Source organism: Carex rostrata, chromosome 10 (genome assembly GCF_964058835.1).
Source record: "Carex rostrata chromosome 10, lpCarRost1.2, whole genome shotgun sequence".
Classification (NCBI taxonomy): domain Eukaryota; kingdom Viridiplantae; phylum Streptophyta; class Magnoliopsida; order Poales; family Cyperaceae; genus Carex; species Carex rostrata.
This window is the reverse complement of record NC_135927.1, coordinates 3,831,294-3,851,665: the sequence shown is the minus strand read 5'-3', so window position 1 is coordinate 3,851,665 and position 20,372 is coordinate 3,831,294. Positions and strand designations below refer to the sequence as shown.

General features: G+C 36.7%; 1 protein-coding gene and 1 pseudogene across 2 annotated transcripts; one reads left to right on the top strand and one right to left on the bottom strand.

Moving 5' to 3' along the window:
• The first annotated feature begins 640 nt into the window (after positions 1-640).
• LOC144560886 (uncharacterized) lies at positions 641-3,672 on the top strand. Its single transcript, XM_078310106.1, has 6 exons — positions 641-1,193; positions 1,322-1,375; positions 1,504-1,557; positions 1,670-1,741; positions 3,103-3,593; positions 3,661-3,672. Exons 1-6 carry the CDS (start codon positions 641-643, stop codon positions 3,670-3,672), a joined length of 1,236 nt encoding a protein of 411 aa, XP_078166232.1.
• Positions 3,673-7,312: 3,640 nt separating this feature from the next.
• Positions 7,313-19,069, bottom strand: LOC144560079 (ABC transporter B family member 19-like; annotated as a pseudogene). Its single transcript, XR_013513314.1, has 7 exons — positions 18,918-19,069; positions 17,944-18,260; positions 17,328-17,551; positions 11,620-11,865; positions 10,836-11,415; positions 10,219-10,460; positions 7,313-8,769 (listed from the first exon to the last, which is right to left on the bottom strand). The product of XR_013513314.1 is annotated as an ABC transporter B family member 19-like (transcript).
• Positions 19,070-20,372: the final 1,303 nt, after the last annotated feature.

Below are 20,372 nucleotides of genomic sequence, written 5' to 3'. Positions count from 1 at the left end.
TTTCTCATTAAAATCTTTAAAAAAAAAAATACTGTAGCTGATCGTTCCGCCTCTAAGCGGTATAGTAAAAAAAAAAAAAATAACCTTCCCAATGCAGGGCGGTTTTGTAGAAAAAGCCTCCCCCCCCCAAGAATTAAAAAAAAAAGTGGAGGGTGTATTTGATTTTTATTATTTTTTAAGGTATTAGTAAAAAAATCGGGAGACATGCGGTTGCAGTAAACATATTATTTGTAATTCAAAACTAGGCTTTCCTTGTATTTTTTAATTAAGAAAATATTATTCCTAGCTGTTACAGGTCAACTGAAACAAACATGCCATATGATAAATAATGTAAAAATATAATTATAATATCACCTGTTGAATGGGTTGTGAAGCTCAATAAATCTACCTGCTCGTGGGGAATAAATCTTTTATTTGTTGAGCAAGGCATGGATCAAGCCAGGCATCTCCAAGAAAGTGAACAAAAAGAGGGAGATGACAAGGAGAGAGAGAGAGAAAGAGAGAGAGAAGATACTTCACTTGGCAGCTGCTACCATGAACTTTTCTATAAAAAGAAAGAGCGTATACTTGGCAGCCAAGGTTTCAAAAGTGAGATTTGTTTGGAAGCCCCTGCCAAGATTTCAAACAAGAGAGAGAGAGAATGAAAATTATCACTGAGAAATTGCAAAACCTATGGAACTCCGACGAGGTAAGAATTCTCGTCCTCGTCAGCCTCGGCATACAAATTGCTCTCATCGTCTTGGCACCGTTGCGCAAACGCTTCACCAACATCATGCTTGCGCTTGCGCTCTGGCTGTTGTACCTGACTGCTGACAATGTTGCCACATTAGGGCTCGGTAACATCAGCCATCAGACTCCTGGAGGAATTGGTGTCAGTAGCGAACTCACCGTCTTGTGGGCACCGTTCCTCCTGGTTCACCTCGGAGGTCCCGATACCATCACATCATACTCAATCGAGGATAACGAGCTTTGGTGGCGTCACCTTTTGGGGCTAGTTTTTCAAGTTATAATCACAGTTTATATATTTATCCAATCACCACCAACTGGTTGGCTGTGGATACCAACAATTTTCGTGTTTATCCCGGGACTTATCAAGTTTGCTGAGAGGACCCATGCTCTCCGCATAGCAAGCAAGGACAATATCAAGGATCAAATTATCTCAGAACTCCGCCCTGGAGATATAACTAAGAAAGGTACACATATATATCCCAACCTTCCACTAATATATATCCGGTTGACAAAATTAATTATCTCCAGCGAAATCTTATTTCTTGCTAAGAGTACCTTATGGTTTGATTTAATTATATTGTTCTCCACTCAGGTAGCGAGAATAATACTCCCTCGAACACCGTCCAAGCAAATGGAACTACTAAAGGTACGTACATATATCCTTATTCCTTACCTTCAACTAGCATCCAGTTAACGATATATATTAACTCAAGCAAAATGTTATTATTCTTGTTAAGAGTATCTTAAGATTTGATTTAATTGTTCTCCACTCAGATAGCAAGGATAATACTCACTCAAACGACGGCCAAGCAAATGAAAGTACTACAGGTACATATATCCCTATCTTCCACTAGCATCCAGTTACGATATAATTAACTCAAGCAAATTGTAATTGTTCTTGCTAATACCTAAAGATTTGATTTAATTGCTCTCCCCTCAGGTTGTTGTGGCATACTCTGCCCACCAGAAGACACTATAGGTACATATATCCCTACTTTCCTCTCAACTTCTGGTTAACTGTATTAACTCAAGCGAAATCTTATCTATTATTAAGACTACCTTAAGATTTAATTTCAATATTATGTTTATTTTAGAGAATTGATTTGACTAAAAGCTTTATTGCACAAATAGTTATATTTACAATGTATAATCTCAAATCAAAATATGTAAAATCCAAGTCTTTCGACCCATTTTAGAGAACTGAATTGAATTGAATATACATGATTGCCGTTTATGGAAATTATCAGTAGCCGGCGAGAAAGAAAATGTTAGAGATTAATAAACTTAATTAGTAGTCAAATATATTAGTTAATGGTGGGAACTCTTTAAAATTGTCATGAATGTAATAGTTACAGGCGATAGTTACGGGTGGAATTCTCTATGTGAAAAAAGATTCTAGAATTAAATGTCATTTAGTAATAGTAGAGTGTGTAAAAAGATTCTATGCGTCTATATAATGTGTAAGAAGTTTTTTAAATATAAGAGATTAAGATAATATTGATAATAGAAGAAAAAAAAAAAATTTATCATAGAGTGTTATTTTTTTTACTACTAAAATATATTAAGTTTGCATTTATATTAAATCAATTCTATCAGAGAAGAGAGTAAAGGGAGTGGTTAATTTGCAAGATTCAAATGTGGTAAAGCTACAAGTATTATTTGTGAAATTTTCAAACAGTATGATATATAATAAAAGTAAAATAAATTGGGAATAGAATTGGGAAAGATTATAGATCAAGTTAACAAGAATAATTTTAAATAATAAAGTATCTCGTAACATATTTGACAAAGTGGGTATGAATAAGAATTGTATTCATTAACTTAACTAGATAGATATCAGTAAGCAAAAAAAAAAAATTGTTAGCTTAACGGGTAAGGATATGGGTAAGAGTTATTTCGAACCATTACCCAATAGAATAATTGATAAATATCAATTTATATATGATAAACTTGTATTTACACATATAACTATATATTTTTTATTATTATTACTCAATTGATATATCCCTAGCTTTACTCAGTATTTGTTATTATTATTTCATATATTTTGGTTTGTTTGGTTTACTATTTGTTGTTCAACCATAAAAACGGGATGTTTTCTTTTGTAACAAAAGTATTGAAAGACCAATTTTTTATTTAGTAAAGGAAATTATCTTATGGGATTGAGAGACTTGCTGTGTGTGTGTGTGTGTGTGTGTGTATTTTACTTATATGTATTAAAAAATAGTCGGTTCTTATTCTAGCTCAAACTGTCAATAATGAACCATGTATTGTACTCCCTCCCAACCTGTATTTAAATGTCAAAATGAAAAAAAGGTAACATTAGTAATTGACAGAGAAATGACTAATTAATAAAATATGAACTTTATGCAGATATTCTAGTTTCATCCTTGAAAGACTCCTCAAAGGACATCGATGAAAGCGAGCTTATTTTGGAAGGCTTTCGCTGGTTCAATATCTTCAAGCGCTTGTTGGTAGATGTAACTTTTCCCGCAGATCTGTTAATGAAGAGTCAGGATCGCTTCTCAGATCTCCACACCAATGTAGCCCTTGACTTGGTCGCTATTGAGCTCTCATTCCTATATGATTACCTGCATACGAAGGCAGTCCACATGCACTGCTTTTTAGGCCGTGCATTGCGCTTTTTCTCTCTTCTCTCCATCATATTTGCATTCGTTGTATTTCATCATCTTGACATGAAAAAATATGTATCTGGAGATATTATCATAACCTACATCCTATTTGGTGTAGGCCTCAGCCTTGAGGTCATCGCTACCGTACTTCTTGTATTCTCAGACTGGACAGTCATGGCACTTAAAAGGACGCAAAAGAGCAATTGTGTTGCTGGTTGTATAACCGCATTGGTGAAAGCAATTTCGAAGAAGGGAAAACGTAGGTGGGCCCACACCATTGGGCATTTCAATCTGGTAGATTTCAGCTTGAGAGACAGGGACACTAAATTAGCAAAGATTATGAGAATACTAAGAATAAAAAATAAATTGGACAACATGTGTGAGAGCAACTTGATCCCCTTTCCGGATAAGTTGGTGGAAATTATGGTCACTGAGGCAAAAAGGAGAGCGCAAAACGTGCATATATACAATGTGTTAGTAGAGGCAAGAGCATATAGGGGAAACAAAACATTGGAACGTCACGGCCAACTGAAGACTCTGGAGTGGAGCATGAAAAGGGACTTTGATGAGTCCATTATCTTGTGGCATCTTGCCACAGACATTTGTTATTATAAAGATGAAACTCCCAAAAAACCTAATCCACAAAAACCATGTTGCCTCAAATCTTGTTTCTCTTCCAAACAATCCAATGAAAACCAAGAACCTTCCCACAAACCATGTTGCCTCAAATCTTGTTTCTCTTCCAAACAATCCAATGAAAATCAAAAACCTTCCCACCAACCCAATGGAGAAAATCAAGAACCTTCCCACAAACCATGTTGCCTCAAATCTTGTTTCTCTTCCAAACAATCCAATGAAAATCAAGAGCCTTCCCACCAACCCGATGGAGAAAATCAACAACCTTCCAACCAACCCAATGGAGAAAATCAAAAACCTTCCAGTCAACCCAATAGAGAAAATCGAGAACAATCCGACCAACCCGATAGAGAAAATCAACAACCTTCCAACCAACCCAATGGAGTAAATCAAGAACATTCCAACCAACCCGATGGAGATAATCAACAACCTTCCAACCAACCCAATGGAGTAAATCAAGAACATTCCGACCAACCCGATGGAGATAATCAACAACCTTCCAACCAACCCAATGGAGAAAATCAAAAACCTTCCAGCCAACCCAATAGAGAAAATCAAGAACATTCTGACCAACCCGATGGAGAAAATCAACAACCTTCCAACCAACCCAATGGAGTAAATCAAGAACATTCCAACCAACCCAATGGAGAAAATCAAGAACATTCCAACAAACCCGATGGAGAAAATGAAGAACATTCCAATCAACCCGATGGAGAAAATCAAGAACATTCCAACCAACCCGTTGGAGAAAATCAACAAGCTTCCAACCAACCCAATGGAGAAAATCAACAAGCTTCCAACCAACCCAATGGAGAAAATCAAGAACATTCCAACCAACCTAATGAAAGAAAGAAGATACCCATAAATTGCCTCAAATCTTGTTGTTCTTCCAAACCCAATGGAGAAAATCAACAATCTTCCAACAAATCTTGTTTATGTTCCAAACAACCCAATGGAAAAGAAGACACCGAGCGTGAAGTTAGTTGGATGACATCCAATTACATGATCTATCTCCTAACCCAGCAGCAGTCAATGATGCAGCTCGGATATGGTAAGACACGATTTGAGGCCACATGTGCTGTCGTCAAGAAGAAACTCAAGGGTAAGGGAATTCTCAAAGGCAACGAAGCATGCAAAGAGCTTATGAAGGAACCACCACCCAAAGACCCTATAAAGGAAGAAGAGGCCCCACAGGTATCAGCTAACGGCAGTCAGCCAACAAAGAAGATATGGGCATATTTGAGATGCTGGGGTAGGCGTAAGCAAGAGGAGGATAAGCGTAAGGATGAAGAGGCCACAGAGGTGTCGGAGGAGAATAATGCATCGGTACCAGCTGACAGCAGTCAACCAACAAATATAATGGGCACATCGTTATTATTATTAAAGAAGATATGGGCAAATTTGAGATGCTGGGGTAAGCGTAAGCAGGAGGAGGATAAGCGTAAGCGAGAGGAGGAGAATAATGCACCGGTATCAACTGACAGCAGTCAACCAACAAATAAAATGGGCACATCGAAGGAGAATAATGCGCAGGTGTCGGAGGAGAATAATGCACCGGTGTCAACTGACAACAGTCAACCAACAAATAAAATGGGCACATCGGAGGAGAATAATGCGCAGGTGTCAGAGGAGAATAACGCACCGGTATCAACTGACAGCAGTCAACCAACAAATAAAATGGGCACATCGGTATTAAAGAAGGTATGGGCAAAGTTGAGACAGTGGGGTACATTACTATTGAAGAAGATATGGGGTAAGCGGGAGTATGAGGATGACATGGGCAAGGACGTATTAAGGGACAGTGTTCGACTTGCAAAAGAGTTGCAGGGACTCAAACCAGAAATAAAATGGAAGTTAATTAGCGAGACCTGGATGGAGATGCTGGGATATGCCGCCATTCATTGTGATTCATACCAGCATGCCAAGTCCCTCAGCAGGGGTGGAGAATTACTCACTCATCTCTGGTTGCTCATGTCTCAACTGGGAGTTGTTGACGAGCACAAGGTGCAGCAATACCAATCTGGTACCGTCTAATTCTTATATAATAATATGTGTTTCTTTTCTTTTTCTTTTTCTTTTTCTTTTTCTTTTTCTTTTTCTTTTTCTTTTTCTTTTTCTTTTTCTTTTTCTTTTTCTTTTTCTTTTTTTGAAAAACGTGTTTCTTTTCTTTTGTGAAGCAAATAATCAGTCCTTTTTCCGCTATGGGCAGAGGATTCACTTGTTGGATTTTTTTTTTTTTTTTTTTTTTTTTACCGTTTCTTTTATATGTAAAATGACTGTTGTTTTCTATGAACTGGATTAATTGGAGTGTTATGCATGGTCATTTTATTGTACTTGTATTTTGTTCTAATTTATCAATGTGTTTCATGAGAAAAAAAATGTGGTAATTAATTTAGTAGGATGTCTGCATCTGTATGAAGTGTAATTAATGACAGGGCATTCTGTGAATTTAAGAAGATAATTTTTCCAAGAATTACAAGAATTGCAACCAACTGATGACACTCCCTGGCTATTATGTGGGGACTTCAATATTACTCTACGCCTTTCTAGGGTGATATTCTTATGAGTTTAATATAGTAGTTTCATTTATCTATCTCGTGCGGTTTATTTGATCTCTACTGCAATTTATTTTTTGTATTAGTAACTAAGTATGATGCATGCTAACCTAGTCTGTATGGTGATGGTCATACCATAATGATTGACATTTGAAGGTTGACCTATAAAGAATAGTATAGAATTATCTAGACCAATAAGATTGATCGACCGATTGGGTGATATCTTATGGTTTGATCTCACTTAGATACCTAGTATTCTTTAGATTTACAGATAAAGGTTGCATTCTATTGATTGCTAGTGGAGTAATCTCGATTATTTCAACTACATACAATAATAAAGAAGGACATAAATGTGAAATTGATTAGAGTAAAGTCTTTGTCCCATCCTCTTACCAATCCTTTTTCGATTAGTGTGTTGTAACACAACAATGAGCAGTACTAATATAGGATTAGCAACCCTTAGATTTTCACATGATACCAGAAATGAGATCTCACACGGTTCTCATTAAACCGCTTGCAATATGTCTAGATGTAGACACTATGTTTATTAGGTACTCGTAATCGCCCCCAATTCTGTGACAAACCTCATGCACTTGACATGTACCAGAAACTAGATTAAATGAGTAAGATTGACAGAAAATAGATTAAGCCAATCTCCTTGCTTGACATGTAAAGCACATGTAAATATCAGATTAATATAACAAAAACCCATCCTTCATTTCTAAACCCATTACTAGTGCTGTCTACTTGGCCCGCCCCTTTTCCCTTTCAAAATTTTCTAGATTAATTGTCTAGATTACATGCTTGGTTTCAAACAAACAGAATAAGAAACCTAATAAACAGTACACTCCTAGGCTAACAAGTATTTAGTTTTTAAATAACATGAAATTCAAATATAACATAAAAGAAAGAAATGATAATGAGCATTCTTTTAAGCCCCAATTCCCCTCTATCTACAAAACTGATTTTAGTTACCTCAAAATTCAGCGTTAATGTTGTAGTTGCAAAAGTCGGGTGTATGCCCCGTCAGCCCTAGAAACCAACTCAGCATGGCTCCCATGCTCTACAATTTTGCCGTCCTGCACCACCCCAATCGAATCAACCCCACGTATCGTTGAAAGCCGGTGAGCAATAAACACGGTCGTGCGCCCTTTCATGATCCGCTCTAATGCCTCTTGCAAAACACACTCTGACTCTACATCTAAAGCACTAGTTGCCTCGTCTAGAAGCAACACTGCAGGGTCTTTCAAAACTGCTCTAGCAATTGCAATTCGCTGCTTCTGGCCTCCTGACAACTGAACACCACGCTCACCAACTGATGTCTTGTACCCGTCAGGAAGTTGACTAATAAACCCATGTGCATTTGCCACCTTTGCTGCCTCTACTACCTCTGTTTCAGTAACACCATCTTTCCCATATGCGATGTTTTCAAATATGCTTGAAGCAAATATGTTTTCAAATATGCTTGAAGCAAATAGAACCGGCTCCTGTTGCACTAGACCAATTTTTAACCTAAGGGATTTCAGGTTGAGTCTCTTGATGTCTTTACCATCGATCATCACCTTCCCAGCCGTTGGATCATAGAATCTCTCGATCAAAGCAATTACTGTGCTTTTTCCCGACCCGCTTGCACCCACAAGTGCTTGACTTTGCCCAGCACGAATTCTTAGGTTAAAGTCCTTTAAAATTTGCACATCAGGCCGTGCTGGGTATGAAAAGTCAACCCGCCGAAATTCAATCTCACCACGCATAGACTCAACCGGATCAGCCTCCGGGTCATCCGGTTCAATACGGGTTGGGCGGTTTAAAACTGCAAAAACCGACCGGATTGACTCTCCACCACGTACAATTTCAGGGGCGAGGTTAACTGTCTCAGCAACTGAATTGGCAGTTATAACCAAAACAACAAAGACTTGTATAACTTTGGAAAATGTGGAATGGTGAGACCTGACAAGGTGGGCTCCGAACCAGAGAATGAGGGCTTCGGAAGCATAGAGAGAGAGTTGGGATAAGCCAAAGAGGACACCAGCAGTCTGGGACCGACGCAAGCTGTGGCGGAGCGGGACCCGCAGCTCATGCCGAAAGAGAGAAACTATCTTGTCCTGTGCATTAAATGCAGCCACTGTCCGGATGTTGCTCACGCCTTCACCGGCAATCATGCTTGTTTGGGCATGTGCCTTGGCTGTATCACCCGCAAATCCCTTCATTGAAAGTTGCTGGGTGAAGAAAAAAAAATGTCAGCTAATATAAATTAGCAGTTTTATTACTTGAAATCTATATATCTGGTACATTTTCTTGAAATTTCTTTTAACAAAGAAATGTCAAAGAAAAGCATGGTAAAAAGGCTGCCAGAGAGCATCAGCTTATGGTAGCAAATGCAAATGCACTCACAAGTAGAACTGGCAAAAAAGCTCGTGGCTCGTGGCCCGCTTGGTATTCGTCCGTGACTCGATCGTTAATAGCTCGTTCATTAGTGGATCGAGTTAAAAAATATATTCTATTCGTTTCTATATGAAACAGGTGGGGGTTAGCCACTTTTATCAAAAAAATATATATATATTATTTCTATAAATAAAATTACTTTTTTTCAGATATAATTAAAAATATTGCTCAGAAGCTCTACAGTGTCTCTATCCTCTTTTTTGAAACTGTTCTGACACAAACCGACAAAACAGCAAATAAAAATTGTCAGTCTTTCTAACAAGGTGGGCCAATGGGACATTTAAGTGGGCCAATGAAGGAACTCGTGCATAAATTAAATCAGAAGCATCCAAGAAAATTAAATTAAGTGCAGAGTCTTGGATTTGTTGGCCCAATAAAACAAAACAAGATTCCTTTTTTAAATTTTTGCAGAGAAACAAAAGATATGTTTCCTAGAAAAGGAAAAAAAAAAAAAGGTCGTTCAAATGTTTATCCAAATATAATCTAAAAAAGGGAAAATAATTGATATGGATAAACATAACAAATTTTCTTTAAAGTGGATGGGAATGCAATAATATTTCTTTCAAAGGGTAAATTATAAATATGAGGCAAAAAATGCATAATATTTCTTTCAAAGAGTCAAATTATGAATACACTTTGAAGGATGTTTAGTTAAAACCATATTATTTTAAGAGTTGCAGAGAAAGCAATTCAAATTAAGTAACATATGACTTTGAAGAAGGTGTGTGGTACAACATGTGAAGATTTTTTTAAAAAGATGTAAATAAAAGTACATCAGGGACTGATTTAATAAACAAGTCAAAAGAGGAAAAGGCATCTTGGCAGAGAAAAAGCACATGTGTAGCGTCAGTTTAAAGTTATGACAGCGTGACAGAGTAACAGTGTGGAGCCCAGAGGAGGGGGGACACTTGGCTGCACAAATTGGTGCTGATTAGATTTATTTCTTTTGGAAAGGATACTTTGCTCCAACATCTTGCCTTCCAGTGTTACTTCTTGGTCACTTACTAATGGGCCCCACCATGTTTTGGGTCATAACGAAGTAAGTCAATTGCAATTTGCAAATACTTTGACTTCAATTTTTAAATTTCATAATCAAGAAAGTCTCTATTGGAACCATCACTTTGCCTAATCTTTTAAAGAGATTACTAATAAAATCACCATTTTTACACTTCTAGTAACTACAGATCCCTAAGAGTTGAGCCAATTTTTTTGTAAATAGTTACCTGGGCAAAGTTGGCGAGGACTAACAAAGGAAAAGTGACGAGAATAAGCAAAGCAACCCTCCATTCAATAATAAATCCAACAATGAAGGAGGTGAGAAGCGAGGTCATGTTTTGCAAAATGACCGACATTCTTTCGGCAATGGCTGGCTTCACATCTGCTGCATCTGTTGCCAATCGTGCTGCTACTAAACTCGAGTTGTTCTCCTCCTCATCAAACCACCCCACTTCATTCCTCAATATCACTACAATAGCAAAAGCGATACTATTAGAGTACTAGATAAAAGTATGCATATAAAAAGAGATGGTCCGATTCAAACCGCTCACCATGATATGCATATTAAAATGTGCTTAGAGACCAAATTTTTACATAGTTTGGAAATTGTTTACTATTTTTTTAGATATCTACAAATCTATGTTCTTTTATGGTCCAGAATTTTCTGAAAAATAGCAATTTTGTACCTATCTAAAAAGTAGTTAAATATTTCCAAAAAATTGAAAATTTGGGTCGGTGAGCACATTTTAATACTAAGATCATGTTAAAGGGTTCAGATCGACTATTTAGCCCATCTCCATGTAAAAATATTTGAAAAACTTTATTATGGTACGTAGTAGTATACTAGTAAGCATCATTCGCCGAACCCGTGTTGTGAGATTCTCTCCCATTATACTAAAGAAGTAGTGTTGCACCAAGTACGCAAAGACTGCATAAAAACCCGTGCCTATGAAAACAAACACAAACTCCCTTGTTTTCCTCTCCATGGCATTGATATCTCGGTAATAAATCACCTCTATCATATTACCCATAACAATAGCAAAAGTGGGTCCAATAAAACCCGATAGCACCGATCCGATGGCACCCAAAACAGCATACGGCCATTCCGGTGTATTCATTTTCAAGAGTTTGAAGAAATAACCCTTCGGTGCAGGGTACTTTTTGACATTATCTGCATTTGATATCATCTCAATTCTACCATCAGCTCCAGTACTATAGGAGTAACTCAAGTTTCTCAAACTTCCTGATCGAAGACAGAGAGATTTTGTAGAGAGAGAATGGCTAAGCCGTGAAGAGCGGGAACGGCAGGTTGAGGGGGCTCCAAAATCTCGATTTCTCGCCATTTCTTGGAACCTGATTAGGGATGCGTAGGCCCCATTTGACCCCTTTGTTAGAAGCTCCTCATGGGTCCCAGTCTCAACAACCTGGTATTAGACACATCTTATAATTGTTAACAGAATTAGTTAGCAGAAATGGTTAGAAATGTTGACTAGTCAAACTAGTCATTAGGACCTTAACAGAATTTGGTTAGGATTGTTAATCAACCGAATATCATCTCTATATATACAATTAATTTGAATATCTATCTCTCTCCCTCTCTCCTTTCTGTAAATTCTTAAAAACTTTACCTGGCCTTGTTGAATGACAGCAATCATGTCAACATTTCGGATTGTAGAGAGGCGATGTGCTACAACCACAGTCATGCGGCCAACCATGAGGCGATCAAGTGCTTCTTGCACTATATTTTCAGAGGCCGTGTCTAATGCACTTGTTGCCTCATCTAAGAGGAGGATTTTGGGGTTTTTTAGCATGGCACGGGCAATTGCAATTCTTTGCTTTTGATCACCTGACAGCTGGAGGCCTCTCTCTCCGACCTGCAATATTTAGGATATTATGTAATTCAAATAAAAAAAATAAAAATAAAAGATATGCACATGCTTTAGCATCTTTATTTATTTATTTTTATTTTTTTTTGATAAAAGGCTTTTAAGCCCATTTCATTCAAGAAACCAAAGTTCATTACACCTCCTAATTTCAACAGAAATTCAAATTGTTCATAGACATTCCAAATAAAATAGGAATGTTCAGCAGATAGCTGACAAGCAACAAAACATAGAATAGATTGCTAATTAATGTAGAGTAATTAAGCTGCAGTAGCAGCATCTGCGTCTTCCTCATCAGAGTGGTGGTATGATATGATTTGAGTATCCTCAGGTTGCCAGATTCGGAGAGGGATGATAGCAACATCTTCAGGTAGCCAGTTTGGGAGGAGCTCTCTGGTTTGTCTTTCCATCATACCTGACCAATAGTGAACCAAAGAGATTATAAGTAAAATCATAGTACGAAAAGATTTCAGGGGGGTATGTTGAAAACACAGTTCGTTTCTCATTTTCCATATGGTCCAACAAAGTGCACTAAATACCATTAAGAAGACTATTTGGGAATGTTTTTCTAGAGTAAAAAAAAATTCAACAATGTCAGAAATGGTAATCCATTTGATAAAATGGTGTTGACTTAATCCCATCCAAAACCAAATTTGTTGAGTTAAAAAACAGTTCAAAAATAGATGATCAATTGTTTCTGGCTCTTGGCAAAATTGGCAGTGAGTATTGCCTGACCAACCTTTGATTTGTAATCTATCCTTAGTAAGAATTTTCCTATAATAGAGTAACTACATAAAGATCTTAATCTTATGTGGAAGAGGTAGCTGCCACCAAAGAAGGGGTCTGGATGTACCAATACCATCAAAATTCAAGACTTTGTAAATGGATTTAACAGAAAATAAACCAGAAGTCTCCCATTTCCAGGAGATTTTGTCACTGAAATGAGTGAAAGAGATGGTGCTGATTTTATGCAGAATTTGGGACCATTCTTGGATCATAATAGCATCTAATTGTCTTTTGAAATGTATAACCTCCCCTTGTGATTGGATGACCTCCTGAAGGGTAACATTTGGGTTGGTGCATATGGCAAACAATTCTGGATATTGAGTGGCCATAGTATATTGCTGATCCCAAACTTCAATCCAAAATTTGACCTTGGTTTGTATACCAGGTTGGTATGTTACACTACATGTACCTAATGACTCTAATTTAGTGATTTCTTTCCAGAAATTAGAAAGAGGGAAGGTAGAATGTAAGGTGTATTTATAATGGATGATATCCTTCCACATGTGTGAGTAATTGGGGTCCTTAAATTTCCACCACCACTTAACCAATAAGGCAGTGTTCATTTTTCTAAGATCTAAGATACCTAGACCTCCATACTCTTTGGATAAACAGACTCTATGCCAATTGACTAATGAATACTTTTTTCTACCTATGGTTGTTCCTTGCCAAAGAAAGCGTCGTCTAATCTTATCGATTTTATTAATAACTCCCATAGGCACTTTATGTATGGACAATGTGTATAAAGGAATTGAGGATAATACGGAGTTGATCAAGGTTAATCATCCTCCAATTGAAAGCATATTCCCTTTCCACCCTTGTAATCTTTTATTGAATTTTTCAACTAGATAATCCCAGTCTTGGGATTTAAGGCCTTGAGGTTGCAATGGGAGTCCCAAATATGTAAAGGGGAAATTACCTAATCTACATCTAAACAGGGAGGCTAATTGAGGACCTAAATTAGTATGTATAGGATATAGTTCTGTCTTATTGAAGTTAACTCGGATTCCTGATAATGCCTCGAATGCCATCATGCCCCACCAAGCTGACTCAACATTGATTGGATCGGCCTCTAAAAAAAGTATGGTATCGTTTGCGTAATGGCAGTTGGTTAGAGGGGTTCCTTCTTTACAAGGAGGGCCCAAACCTCTCAGTTTATTACTTTGTCGACCTTTATTAAAAATTCTACTAAGTGTATCGGCAGCTAGGATGAAAAGAAATGGGGAGAGGGGGTCACCTTGACGTACTCCCCGTTTACAGGGAAAGTAGTGTGTCAACTCCCCATTAATGGTGATACAGGACATAGAACTATCTAACCAAGCCCTTATTCATTTTATCCAAGTTGAGCCAAAACCCCTAGATTCAAGCACCTCGATTAGGTACTGCCAATTGATCTTGTCATACGCCTTCTCAAAGTCCACTTTAATAACGATCCCTTGAGAAGATGTAACTTGGCAAGAATGAAGTATTTCTTGACTAATGATGACATTATCTAGTATATATCGGCCTTTTAGGAAGGCCGATTGGCTATTATCTATTAATCTATGCATAACTACCTCTAGCCTATTTGTCAAGATCTTGGAGATCAATTTAAAGCTGCAATTTCCAAGACTAATAGGTCTGAATTTATGTATAACCTTGGCATCATTTTCCTTTGGGATAAGGCAAATAATGGACTTGTTCAATTTAGTGAGATCTAAGGAATGATGGTAAAAACCTTGACAGAGCACTAACAGATCATGTTTGACTAAAGACCAGAATTTCTGATAGAATAAGTAGCTAAACCCATCTGGTCCAGGGGCACCAGAGGGTTCAGATGCAAATAAAGCTAATTTAATTTCTGCCTCTGTAATAGGAAGTTCTAAAGCTGTATTTTCTAAAGATGTAACCTTATCGGATTCATCCCAGAATTGAGAGTCCAGAAACCCAAATTTGGTTCCTTCTTCTCCTAAAATAGACTTATAATACTGCATGACATGTCTTTTGATATCTGACAAGTTAGAAGTACTAGTACCATTTATCTCTAAAGAGTTGATTCTATTGCCCTTATGTCTATGTGTGGCCATGGTGTGAAAAAATTTGGTATTAAGATCTCCTTCTTCCAACCATTTTTGCTTGGATCTATTCTTCCAATAAATTTCCTCCTCTAGGTATATAGTATCTAATTGAGATTTACATCGAATCCATTCTTCTTGTTCATGGGAATAGAGAGGTCGTTCTTCTTGTATTAACTCCAGATTATGGATCTGTGTTAATAAGGAAGCCTTGTCTCTCTTTTTTTGACCATAGTAATTTTTGGCCCAACCAGAAATTTTCCGTCTCATAAATTTAAGTTTTGCATTCCAACTAAATCCTAAATTACTAATATCTAGGGGGAATTCGGACCACCATTTCTCAATCAATCTATTGAATTCATCTATTTCTATCCATGAGGAATCAAATCTAAAAGTATGAGAGTGAGAGGAAGGGGTGTTGGAAGTATGGAGGAGGAGTGGACAGTGATCCGATCCAAAAGAGCTGAGATCTTGAACCTGACTTGTAGGATAAGTAATATCCCAATCTAGAGAAGTAAAGATTCGATCTAGTAAAGCATGAGTCCTTCCATTGGACCAAGTGAATCTTCTAGTTGCTAATTTATGTTCTATTAAGCTATGTCTAGAAATGAACGAATTGAACATGGAACTAGTTGTGATATCAAAATGTGGACCAGATTTTTCTGATTTATGTCTCAGAACATTGAAATCACCACAAAGAACCCACATGGATGTAGAATCCTGTCTAACTCGATCTAATTCCTTCCACAATTCTTTTTTAAGAGTTCTTATGACAGGACCATAAACTACTGTCAGTTGCCATACTGTGGAATCGATTTTATTCTCAAAATGGATATCTAAACAAAATCTATGCAAGTGACAAGCGAGAATTTTGATCTTATTACTATCCCCTCCAAACAAAATCCCTCCTGACCTACCCCTAGCTGGTATCCAATGCCATATATCTAACTTGGAAGAAATTGTTTTTAATATTCTATTGGAAAAATTTTCCTTTTTTGTTTCCTGTATAAGGACTACATCTATTTTATGTTGACTAAGATGGTCCTTAAGTATCTGTCTCTTCCTACTGGAGTTAATCCCCCTAATGTTCCAATTTAGAATGTTAAGAGTCATGAGGAAACTATGTGATCTACCTGACTAGCTTGGATGGTAGCTACAGTATGAATATTATCTACTATGACCTTGTCACTGGATTTGGTTTTATTGAGTAAATCCCTAATAAGGAGTTCATATCTATCCCTATCCATTGACTGTAATGCTGTGATTATTTCAGCCTTATTCTCAGGGGTATATCCTAAGTGAATATGGTAGACTTGAAACAATTCATCTATCTGTTCTATAGTCAATCTTCTAAAAGGAAAACTATTGACAAGTGGTATACCTGTCTGAGAGGTACTATCTTCAGCCTTCTCCCTGGCTCGTTTCTTAGCTTTGCCTAGAATGGACCCGGCTCCACCTTGAGCATGGATCCTCAAGCTTTGTCTAGTGAGACGGAGACCATGGTGTCTGCTAGCAATTTCTTGTATATTGGGTGTGGTCAACTGCTCCGAGGAGGAGTCTGAGAGGATTATGGGCTTCTCTGGGCTGGCCCCAGTAGGGCTAGGTGGCCGTCGTGGGGTAGGCCATCTAGGGCTCAGGCTTCTCAGTCCCCTCCTGGGACCAGTTGGACCAGTGTGGTGAAGTTTGTACGGCTGAGGAGGAGAGAGACTGGTACTCTTAACTCCAGATTGGATACCAATGCTGTGCCTTCTACTAGTTCCTGTCGAGCTAGCTAACATTCTGGTAGCTGTAAGTTTGGCAGCTGTTTGTGTTCTGCTTCTTCCTCTGATGTGTTGAGTAGGAGGGGAGTGTCCCTGACTTCTCCCTCTATTGGCAGGGATAGTACTAGGAAGAATTGCAGAGCGGTTACCAAGTGGTGGGACTGATTGGGCTTTCTGTTTCAGTATTCGAACGACCTTATGGAGGAGGGGTTCTTCATCGCTGTCAAAATCAGCAGGGGGATCAGTTGGCTGCTGCGGAGAGGTGGTTTTTTGGGGCTGAGTAGAATCTGGTGGGGCCTGTGTGGTAGTGGTCAAGATGGGAGTTTGTCTTCCTCCATAATACTGATTGAAGTGTGCTCGAAGGCCACCATCATCTTTATCAGTCTAGTTCTGTTGTTTTCTTAATAATATTTACGTACAAATCAGAAAATATCTTGAACTTGAACAGGGTTAGTTGTAGAGTGAGACTACGGTACTATGCATAGCGCATATTGGCCCGTACTATTGATCAAGATCCCAATTTTTAAAATACAAAAAATCGATCTGAACCATTCAACATTATCTCCATATAAAAATGTACTTGTAGATCCAACTTCATATTTTTAAGAACTTTTTTGCTACTTTTTTTAAATGTAGAAAATCACTTGATCTAAATGTTCATCACCATTTAAAACTAGTGATTTTCTACCTATCTAAAAAAGTAGTAAAAAACTCTAAAAAAATGTAAAACATAGTTTGCAAGTACATTTTCATGTGATAATCATGTATGTATCCGCAGCTAAGTTGTATACTATACTGACAAGTAGATACAAGTAAAGTAAATCCAAACAACTATTGAATGGCAATGAAGGCTGACCTGAGTATTCTAACCGTTTGGCAGCAGAGAGATGAAGCTATGAGCATTAGATGCTGAGGTGGCAGCCTCGACCTCAGCAATGGTTGCGTCAGGCTTGCCATATAAAATATTTTCGAGGATAGTCGTTGCAAACAGTGCAGGTTCTTGATTCACCAACCCAATTTGATCTCTCAACCATCTTAAGTGTAGAGTTTTTATATCAACATTATCCAGTAACACTTTCCCTGAAAATTTTAATAAATGAAAGTTGTAAGACTAGAGAATTACTCAATTTGTGATATTAAAAACCAGGAATTGTAAAGAAAAGAGAAGAACTATAGGAGAAAATTGTGCTCCTACAAGCTCGGTCCCGTGATCAGAAAATTGCAGTAAAAACCTGTTCTTTAGTAAAATCACTTTCTATAATAGATATAGATTATAATGCTATAGATTTGAGAACTAGCTTTCCAATAACTGATTCATATTTAATTTAAATACCTTATTTTTTACTTTTTTTATTTATTTATTTATTTTTATTTACTTCACAATTACCAAATCAATTCACTCCAACTCCAAGTTACCAGTTACCAGGACTTAATTAATACAATACCAAGAGATATGATAATATCATATTTACCTTGATTGGGATCATAAAAGCGCTCGATCAACGCCACAACAGTACTCTTGCCTGACCCGCTTCCTCCTACCACTGCCACAGTTTTACCAGCAGGGAAGAAGAGAGAGAAATCCCTGAAAATTATCACATCTGGTCTTGATGGATAGCTAAAGGTCACTTCTTTGAATTCTATGTTTCCATGAACCTCATCGAGGCACTTGCCATCGTCTTTTTCCTGGAGAATTGTCGGCTTCTGACGAATTATTTCTAATAGTTTGTAACCGGCAATTTTACCCTTGCTAAATGCACCTAGGTTAGAGAATGACTGTCCGAGACTCCTGTAAAAAGAAAAATTGTAATAATTATTATATAAGAAAATGTATTTTATAACAGTGAGGTTATGGTACTATGCATAGCACAGATTGGTACGTACTATAGATCAATATTTTCATTTTCAATATCCAAATAGTCAATCTGAACTGTTAAACATGATCTCCATATGAAAATGTACTTGCAAACAAAATTTTACATTTTTTATGAACTTCTCGTTATTTTTTTAGATAGGTAGAAAATCACTACTTTTTAATGGTCTAGAATTTTTAAATCAGGTGATTTTCTACCTATCTAAAAAAATAGTAAAAAAAATATTTATGAGCAAAAGAAATTGATGGTATAATATTTGCATACAAAGTTCCCAAGCTAAAATACTATATGATATGTTACTCATAAAGGGAAAAAGTACTTGTGGCTGTGTGTAATACCTGGAAGTCTGGAGTAGACTGATTTCTTAACACTGTATACTTAACAATGCCTAAAGTTTTTGAAACCCGGTACCAATCATTACTGGTTAGGTACCATGTCGGTACCAACAATAAACAATCTACCACAGTTGTGACAGCATTGGATCAGGTATCAGTGCGCAATGGCCAAAAACTGTATCTTACACTCAGTTCTACAGAATCAACAACAAAAACCAAGCAATTATAAAATCTTACAATCCACCAACAATTGCAGAGAAGATAGTAGTGAAAGCCTTGCCACCATCAGTCTACCCATTTCTGATGAAGACACCAGCGTACCAGAAAACAAGGGCCCACGACATGCATGCAATGCCATAGGTACAGCCAATGCCAAGACCCTTCGCCATGCCGGCCTTATACCCCAATTTAAGCATGAATCAAGATCAGCCTATCTGGATCGGCTATATGAAACAACCGATACTAATACCTATCTGGATCGGTTTTCTGAACAAAACCGATCCTAAAAACTAATCAGATCGGATTTTTTAGTCAACCGATCCTAATTTGTGAACTATCAGGATCAGTTTTTTTATAAAATCTAATCCTGATAATATTAGGATTAGTTGTTTATAAAAACCGATTCCGATACTATCAGGATTAGTTCTTAGAAAAAACTGATCCTAATAATTGAACTATAAGGATCGGTTGTTATCAGGATTGGTTATTTATAAACAACCGATCCTAATATGTAATTCATGTAAGTAGGTTGTCTTGTAACTTAATTTTTTCATGTTATATGTAAGTTAGTATCTTATTTCTTTTTCATGTTACATGTACCAAAATTTTAATATTTCTAAAACATGTCATAATATTGGTTCCTAAAGTATTAATATATCTTAAGCAAGTCATAAATTATTTTAATAAATAACTTTAATTATCTAATAAATTATTTCATAAAATTTATCTTATAAATTAGAACATAAAGAAAGTAATATATTATATTAGAAATTAACTTATAAGTTATTGTATCTTACAAATTGTTCCTAAAAGATGGGTTATTTTTTTTAATAAATTATCTTATTAAATATAAGTTACAAAAATTTGTAACATCAAATAAGTATATAAAAAGTCAGATATTTCTTTATTTTTTATATTTTTAATCCAATACAGAAATAATAAAATTAATTAGAAGACTTTATTTTTTTAAAGTATCTGGATCGGTTCTGTCTAAACAACCGATCCAGATAACTATATGGATCGGTTCTCTGTTAAAAACCGATCCAGATAGTTATCTGGATCGATTATTATATAAAGAACCGATCCAGATGATATTATCTAAATTAACTTATAATTTTTTTTAAAGTATCTGGATCGGTTTTGTCTAAACAACCGATCCAGATAGTTATCTGGATCGGTTCTCTGTTAAAAACCGATCCAGATAGTTATCTGAATCAGTTATTATATAAAAAAATCGATCCAGATGTTATTTTTCAAATTTTCTTTTCATGTTATAAAAGTAAATTACATATAAAAACAGAGAGCAAAATGTAACCTTGATTTATTTATAATTGTTACATGTCATGGTAGTTATTATAGTGGTTGCTATGGCCAATCATACACAGATACATGTCAGTGTTGCTATTAGTGTCAATAGTTATTAATTGTTGACGACTGTTAATTGGTTGATACTAGTTGCACTTAAATACATGT